At 45.7% G+C, this 8,575-nt stretch overlaps 1 protein-coding gene across 1 annotated transcript in view; it reads left to right on the top strand.

The window, feature by feature from the left end:
* Window positions 1-2,624, top strand: part of RAB12 (RAB12, member RAS oncogene family) — a 33,617-nt gene extending 30,993 nt beyond the window's left edge. Inside the window, exon 7 of the mRNA XM_015422150.1 lies at window positions 1,302-2,624. Within this exon, the coding sequence (XP_015277636.1) occupies window positions 1,302-1,415 (114 nt within the window). The 3' untranslated portion in view covers window positions 1,416-2,624. The remainder of the gene's footprint in view (window positions 1-1,301) is intronic.
* The last annotated feature ends 5,951 nt before the right edge of the window (window positions 2,625-8,575 follow it).

Here is an 8,575-nt window from a genome sequence, read left to right as displayed (position 1 = left end):
GTTGGCAAGTCAGATGCAGCAGATAGGAGGTGCCCTTGGCCGCCCTGGCAGCGTGCTTTTCAAACAGAAAGGCAAGGTCCATGAGCTGAGCCACCCCCAAGCTCTTAATCCGCTCTTAAAAAGCCAGTGTCACTCCACCTAGGATAGATGGAGATAGTCCCTTTCGAATGCCAGCCTTCCTGACCATTGTGACCTGCGTCTTGTCTGGATTCAGCTTCGGTTTGTTCTACCTTGGCGGTGGAAAGTGCTGCCAAGTCATAGCTGCCTTTAGGGCGAGCCCGGTGGGTTTTCAAGGCAAGAGACATTCAGAGGTGTTGGGCCATTGTCTGCCTCCATGTCACAACCCTGGTGCTCCGTGCAGACTACTAGCCAGGGCTGACCCTACCTAGGTTCCGGGATCTGACGGGATCAGGCTCGCCTGAGCTATACAGGTCAGGGCTTGTTCTCTCTTAGCCTTAAGCCCATAGAACCAGGGGCACAATCCAGAGAAAGGTGTATCTGCTTCAGTCCTGTGGATTTTGGTCATTAATGAAGTGGTGCCATACTTCATTTTCAAGTATTTTATGTTCCTATGTGCTAAGTATTGGAAATGGAACTTCACACTCTTCTTGGATGTAGACTTAGTTGTTGTTGTTCAGTTGAGCCCGACTCTTCGCAACCCCATAGACCACATCACGCCAGGCCCTCCTGTCCCCGGAGTTTTCTCAATTTCATGTTTGTTACATCAATAGCACTGTCTAACCATCTCATCCTTTGCCGTCCCCGTCTTCTTTGACCTTCAGTCTTTCCCAGCATCAGGGTCTTCTCCAGGGAGTGCTCCCTTCTCATTTGGTGGCCAAAGTATTTGAGCTTCAGCTTCAGTATCTGGCCTTCCAGGGAACAGTCAGGGTTGATTTCTTTTAGGATTGAATGATTGGATCTCCTGGCCGTCCAAGGGACTCTCAAGAGTCTTCTCCAGCACCATAATTCGAAAGCATCTATTCTTTGGTGCTTGGCCTTCCTTATGGTCCAACTCTCGCAGCTAGATATTACTACTGGGAATACCATTGCTTTGACCATGCGGACTTTTGTTGGCAGGGTGATGCCTCTACTTTTTATTATGCTGTCTTGGTTTGTCATAGGAGCAGGTGTCTTTTAATTTCATGGCTGCAGTCACCGTCTGCAGTGATCTTGGATCCCAGGAACATGACTCAGACCAGCTTATAAAAACAGCTTTATGCTCCATTTGTATTAGCATATTCTACAGCCTTTCATTCTAGTGGCTAATACTTAAAAGAGCTTTCTTTTTTCCCCATTTTAAGATGCCTTTGGACGTTATACGGAACGAACTGTCCAACAGTATCCTGTCCCTACAACCAGAGCCAGAAATCCCACCAGAACTGCCTCCTCCAAGACCTCACGTCCGCTGTTGCTAACTTGCTGCTTCATCCAGAGTTGAAGTGAGAACGGTGGGGGTGAGGGGGGAGCACCAGTACTCCCGTGCACTACAATCACGTGGCGGTTCCTCGTTGCACTTTGATCCAGAATCAGAGCTACACACTAATTTGTAAATATGCAAATATGCAAACCTGGGTAGGATTCAGCTGTGAGTGGTTAAATAATGGCTCTTCCCACAAGTGGTTTCCTTTTTCACTCCTCTTTCCCAGCGCTATAAATATTGTACATTTGGCTGGGGAAACACAGCACTCCCAAACCTAGGATGTAAGAAATTAAATGCATACTTTACTTATTCTGAACATAAATGTTGTAATAGTCCTTGATATCAACAGAATCTCTTCTAGTATATGGTGCTTTGCTAGCTTTTTTAAAAAGAGATTTTTAAAAATAATTAGACATACATTTATAAAGCTTTCTTAAGCAGCGTTGTTTTCCCCTTCTTCTATTGAAAAAGAATTGTTACTGTTGCATCTTAAAATGATGGAGAGTGGAATTCAACAAGTTCTGGTGCTGCACAGCCCCCTTTCAGTGGTGGTTACATATGTAGGTCAGCACGTGCCTCGCTGAAACGCCTAGGGGTTGTGCGGCAGCAGAATTTGATGGACTACGTTTTTGAACCTACAGATGAGGAGTTTCCAAAACGTCTCTCTTATTTATTATGTCTTTTTAATTTAATATTCTTTCTGTACTAAGGCACTGCTCTCAGTGCAGTTTTTAATGGCTGAATTGGCAACTGTCACAATTGGTTTCCTTCTTAAGTATAAATTATGTAGTAATTGGACTCTTAAAAAAGATATATTTGAAAGATATAAAAGAAATCGCTGTTGTCCTAGACGAATTATCTTCATTTTTAGGATACGACTTTTTCCTTGTGTTAAGGAATATATATGTGTATCTATCAATATACATAGGGGAGAGGGGTTTGTTAAAATACACTTTTGTCCATTGCATTTATTCCCATCTAATATGCTGTGCTAAAGGCTCTTTTCTTTTTGTCTGAATGAACTCGTGAACAGTTTTTTTTTGGAGGGGTATATCTTTTATTAAAACTGCACTGTATAGTCTAGCTGTGGTTAAGCCAGTAGTTCCAGATCTGAATAACTCGGTATGTCCTCAGTGTGTTGTGGTATTGAAAAGCATTGTCGTTCTAAACTAATGACGTGCCAATAAAATTTTGTATTTATGAATGACAACGGAGCAGCATCTCATTAGAATGCCAAACATCAAATGTTGGCCAAAAGGATAAAGTCTAGTCTGGGAAGACAAACATTTTGAATTAGCTTTCTAGTTTGTAAAAACAGGATCAATGAATAGCTATTAACAACTCATAGATCATAGAATAGATCCACTGGCTTTGAAAACCTAAATTGCTATTGTATTTTCTAGTGCCTGATTCCTTGATCTACGTGCTCAGGCATTTTTCTCTTAGTGGCATGTTCCACTGACTTCCTGAGAATTTCTCTTCAGGTTCCTGGGAAGAATTAAGAATGTTAAATAATTGTTTGCAGTTTAAGTAAATGAAAGTTCCTACTGATCTTGGTATTGTGATAGGAATACCTCTTTGGGTCATTCCGTTTCAACTACTAGTGTAAGAGTGGTTTAGCAGTGGAACAGTCTGGCTTGGGAGGTGGTGGATGCTCCTTCGCTGGAAGTTTTCAAGCGGAGGCTGGGCGACCACCTTTCGGGTATGTTGTAGGGCTATCTTTCAGCTATGCTCCTGCAGAGTGCAGGGGGTTGGACTAGATGACCTGCAAGGTCCCTTCCAACTCTAACATTCTATGATTCTATACTAAAAGATGCACCATTCAAATGTATTCCTATTTCCGCTACCACAATGTGCCTATACAAGTGTTGTTCTTCACAAAGATATTGTAAGGCCTACTTTAGTACCGACTAGACAAAGTCTGCCATTTTTGTAGCACTTGTAGTAAAGTTGTGGGCAATAACAGAGGAAAGGAACTTGCGAATGATAAATTTAAACTTGACAAACATTTAGGGAACTTTCTGTATTTAAAAAAAAACACCTGTGTTTTTGCCTTCTGTTCTTGAATAAAAATGTAAGAAAACTTGGCCTAAATAAATGTTCTGTCTTACAAGGAACTGTTTACTCTTGTACATCAAGTAAGATGAGTGTATTCTTCTCTTGGTATAGATTTTAGCTGACTCGAAAGATCCAAGGAGGGACCAGATTTGCATCTGACTTTTTCATGTCAAGCAGAATATTGTGTCCCTTGCCATCCCAAAGGGGCTCAGTCTGCAACATCCATAAACCTGTGTTTTTTGTTACTGGCTTTAATATAACGTTCTAGATATTTGAAGAATGTTGCCAAGTCTCCCAACCACTTTCATTAATATCATATTTCTAATTCCAAACTGGATTATATGATTGTTTATATGCAAAATGGAGCAAGAAACAGGACATTTCTCTACAAATAAAGAAAATCACAGGTTTCAGAAAAATTGGAAATTCTTAAAGACACAAAGGAAAAAAATGGGACCAAAACTCCCCCCAAATAATAAAACATCCACCGATTTAAGGAAAAAAATACACTAACTGAGCTTTCAGTGGCCATGTTGGAGGTCGCTAGGCAACTACAATGCTGCTGAGCCTCCCAAGCCTTCGTTTCTGTAATGCAAAGGAAGGAAGAGCAGGAGTGGACTGGGGTGCTGGGACAGCTCTGGAAAAGAATCTGCCGCCTTCATGTCCTATGATAAAAGAGGACTCTGGCCTGATGGTCACTACTTAACCAGATTTTTCCTGGGGAGGGGCTGTGGAAGGGAGGGAAGGGAAAACTGAAGATGGGGGGGGGGGCAGCCAAAGGTAGGCTGGTTGGTGGGTAAAAGGCAAAGGTTCCCTTGCTCGAAAGCCAGTCGAGTCCGACTCTAGGGTTGCGGTGCTCATCTCCATTTCCAAGCCGAAGAGCCAGCGCTGTCTGAAGACGTTTCCGTGGTCATGTGGCCGGCATGACTAAACACCAAGGCGCACGGAACCCTGTTACCTTCCCACCGAAGTGGTACCTATTGATCTACTTGCAATTTCTTGCTTTCGAACTGCTAGGTTGGCAGGAGCTGGAACTAGAGACGGGAGCTCACTCTGTCATGCGGCACCCGGGTCTTGAACTGCGGAACTACTGACCTTCCACAGCCTGCAGTTCAGCGTCTTAACCACTTGAGCCACCGCAGCTCCACAGTTGGTGGGTAGAAAGCTGGAAAAGGGGAGAGGAAAAGAAGAAACAGAAGGGGGATATAGGGGGAAAATAGATGCCCTCCAAAGTCCCTGTAGGTCCCCTGCTTGTTCTTTCTAAGACAGAAGGTAATATTCCCTAGTTCCCAACCAATGCTCCCTCTAAGCTGTGGAGTCTTGTGAGCAACAATTCTACTTTGCGAGCTACCGGCATTAAAGTTGTGAGCGAGTGATTTGGCTGCTGCATAAATTAGTTTGCTCTGGAGCTCATCCTTCCTGAGCGAAGACAAAAATGTGGGAGCTAGAGACTAAAAAACAGTGAGCTAGCTCACAGTAACTCAGCTTAGAGGGAACACTGTTCCCAACCCCCCCCTTTTTTTGAGCATGAAGGTACCTTTTTAGCATTTCCCCCCCAGACCTCCACATGATAGTTGTATTGTTGGTATTAGTTGATAGCGGAACTACATGACGACGGAAAGCTGCTATGAATTCAGTAATCAGAATTAACATACATCTGAAAAATACACATGGGCAAGACATATGTATTCAGTTGTCAGAAAGTATGTTTGCTCAATTATTATACTGAGTTATTTTAATGGGGTGCCTGGTGTTTAGAAGGTTTTAGAGACTGGAAGTCTGGTTGAAAGGTAGACAGTAGACATGAAAGACTTGACAGAGTACAAGAAAGCTTAATTATGTTTGTACAGTGTGATGTTCCTGTGGTAGCTGCCTAGAACAGGGGTGTCAAACATAAAGCCCGGGGGCTGGAACCGGCCCACCCAGGGCTCTTGGCCCAGCCCGCAAGCAACCGGTATGTATGGAACTGTAAGGTACTCCCTATTAAGTCGCTCGCTTAACAAAGTAGTGGAAGAGTGATTCAGCAAAGATTCAGCTTTATTCCACAACTCGAACACAACTCCAACACGGATCAACATCTGATAGCCAGAACAGCTTTTACATTGCAGCTGTTCTGGTTTTAAACTCTCCCGGCTAATGTAGCCACACCTACTGTACATTTACCAACCAATAAGGTTGCATACATAAGGACCAATCACGGACATTCCCGCTCAGGGAGCTTGTTGATAGTGATTGGTTAGGTGCTTCCTGGGCTAGCAATGTGATTGGATCTTGGACGAAGCTTAACATAGCATTTCAATTAGATGTTTTCATCACACATTATGCATTCAATGGCAGCTTATTGAATACATTACACTCCCCCTTTTATGTTATCCCTTGGGGGAAAAAACCCTACTCTTGCATACGATTAAATACATTTATTGGGGCTTTTGTGCATTCCCCAGTGACAAAGTGACATTTATGAGTTTGACACCTCTGGCCAAGAAGAGCCCCCTTCGCTAAGACAGTTAGCCTGTACTCATGGGAATTCACTTGGACGCCCAGTGAGCTTTCAATCCATGACAGAACGGACAGTGGACGCTTAGTTATTTTGGGTTTGACCCTGCTTTTCAGTGGTAAGTTGGCTGTCAAAGAAGCTCATGGGTATCGAAATCTAGCCTATAATGATTAAAGTGCCATTCGAAATGTTCCTTGTGGAGAGAATTCTCAATTGTGTTGGATCCAGGCCATGATCACGGGAAGGAGGGCTGCCCTCTCATGGCCTTAACGGTGGTCCTCTTGAGTTGGAGGAAGAGGGACCTCGTTTCCAGAATACGCCACCAGATCTCAGCATGTGTGTTGAGTTGCAGGCGTTTTCCACAGCTGATCATGTTGTGGTTGCTAACCAAGGTGGCCAAAGAAAAGAGAAGTCCGGGAGCGACTGAGCCAAGTCACGGAAATTACGCTAGCATCTGCTTGCTTAGAGTCAGAGCTCACTTTTCAGATACACGAATTGTCTAGGGCGACCCTGGGGTGGTTGAAAAGGAGATGCCATGTCACGGTGGAACTCCTGCTCCCTGATGGACCCTGGGACTTCCCAGGCGGCTGGAGATGTGGGAGGAGCTAGGGAAGCCAACGGATGAGCCCACAATATGGTTGCCAGACTCCTGGTGGAGCCTGGAGGTCTCTCAGAATTACGTCTTCCCTTGGATCAGCTCCCTTGGAGAAGAATGGCTGCTTCGGAGGGTGGGCTCCGTGGCGGTATACCCTGCTGAGGGTCCCTGCCTTTCTCCTCCTCAGGCTCCACTCCCAAGTTTCCAGGGATTTCCTCACCCAGAGTTAGCAACCGCAGCCCACGAGGAAGCAAGCCATCAGAGAGCAGCTTCTTCAAGGGCCATGGCCCGTGCCTCCATTCAAGACATGGGCACTTCTAGCTGTCACTGGAGATAGAAGGTGGGGGATGGGAGACAGCATGTCCCACCCACGCCTCTCACGGGGAGTGGTTCTCCGTAGGAGTAGGCTAGCAGCCCTGACTGGTGCACACTTGGGGGTCCTCTGGCTGAGGATGGTCCACAATGGATGATGAAGAAGAGATTGGATTCATACCCTGCCCTTCACTACTCGAAGGAGTCTCAGAGCGGCTTACAAACTCCTTTCCCTTCCTCTCCCCACAACAGACACCCTGTGAGGGAGGTGGGGCTGAGAGAGCTCTCTCGAGAACTGCTTGTGAGAGAACAGCTCTGAGAGAATTTGTGACTGGCCCAAGGTCACACCAGCTGCAGACGGGGGAGTGGGGATTCAAACCCGGTTCTCCCAGATTAAGAGTCTGTGCTCCTAACCACTACACCAAACGGGATGGGGGGCTTCTGGAGGGGTGTGGCTAAACTGTGGCAAGTAGCAGGTAGATTAAACCCAGCCAGCAGCCAGACTGACACAGATTTGGGGAAGGGGCATGGTTGCCACAGAGGCAAGCAGAGGGGGAGGGTGGAAATCTGCCCAAGCTGGATGGAATTGTGGGCCCTGTGTGATAACTCTGCAGCCCACCAGGGGTCCTCGGCTCCCAGGATGGGATGGGAGCTCCCCCTCCAACTAAATTTAGCACCAGAAGCCACTCCGCAATAACAGGAAGTCGCCATCTTGAAATTGCGTTAGGTGCTTGAGCACCTATGGTTTTATATTTAAACATTTTAATGTTATATTGGAATTTTAAATGTATATTTATATTCATGTTGTTAGCTGCCCTGAGCCCGCCATGGCGGGGAGGGCGGGATATAAATTTAAGAATAAATAAATAAATAAAAATAAAAACTAACCGGTTGACGAGAGGGTGGATGACGTGCTTTCAGAGGCAATCGAGGCCGAGATTAGACAAAGTTGTATTTTTACTTGCTTAACACTGGATCACTGTGCAACAAACTATAGTGGTGGGAAGGAAGGATTTTATTAACCGTTTGTCATCCTACCACTTATGCTGCAAGTTCCACAGAAATAGCTCTTTCAGATGTTTCAGGTCGCCAAGCTGACAGGAGATTCGAGTTGCCTCATCTATGGTGTGGCTAAAAAGTCTCAAGGAAATTTAGATCGCCACCAACACACAGGCAGTTCGGCTCACGAGAAGATTCTCGTGATTGCTAGCCACTGGTAGTGTGGCACAGCGGCTTTCAGAGAGAATATAAAATAGCAATAGGCCTTACAAAAATCCACCCCCCCCCCAAACCGGATAGCCCAGGCAGCTGATTTTGTCAGATCTCAGAAGCTAAGTAGGGCCAACCCTGGCAAGTATTTGGATGGGAGACCTCCAGAGATTACCAGGGCCTGGAGGCCAGAGACAGGCTATCAAGCCGCTTCTCTAAGGGTGCGCTCAGATGCGCCGTTTGAAGCCCTTTCGGCACGCTTCAGTAACAGATTTTATCTGCACGATCACACAGTCAACATCTGCCTCCCGTCCCCAGCCGTTGGTTTCTGGCTCAAAACCACTTTAACCCGGAGTATTTTGTTACCAGGTCCCAAACTGCTGTTTTCTCAGCTCTCCTAAAGCCGCATTTCCCCCGTGTGATCGCTCCTCCGGTGTCGAGCCACTTCCGGTTTAAACTCCCTCCCCGCTCGAAAGTTGCTTGA

The sequence above is a fragment of the Gekko japonicus genome, unplaced genomic scaffold (genome assembly GCF_001447785.1).
Source record: "Gekko japonicus isolate JY-2015 unplaced genomic scaffold, Gekko_japonicus_V1.1 scaffold330, whole genome shotgun sequence".
Classification (NCBI taxonomy): domain Eukaryota; kingdom Metazoa; phylum Chordata; class Lepidosauria; order Squamata; family Gekkonidae; genus Gekko; species Gekko japonicus.
This window is presented reverse-complemented; position numbering and strand designations above follow the sequence as displayed.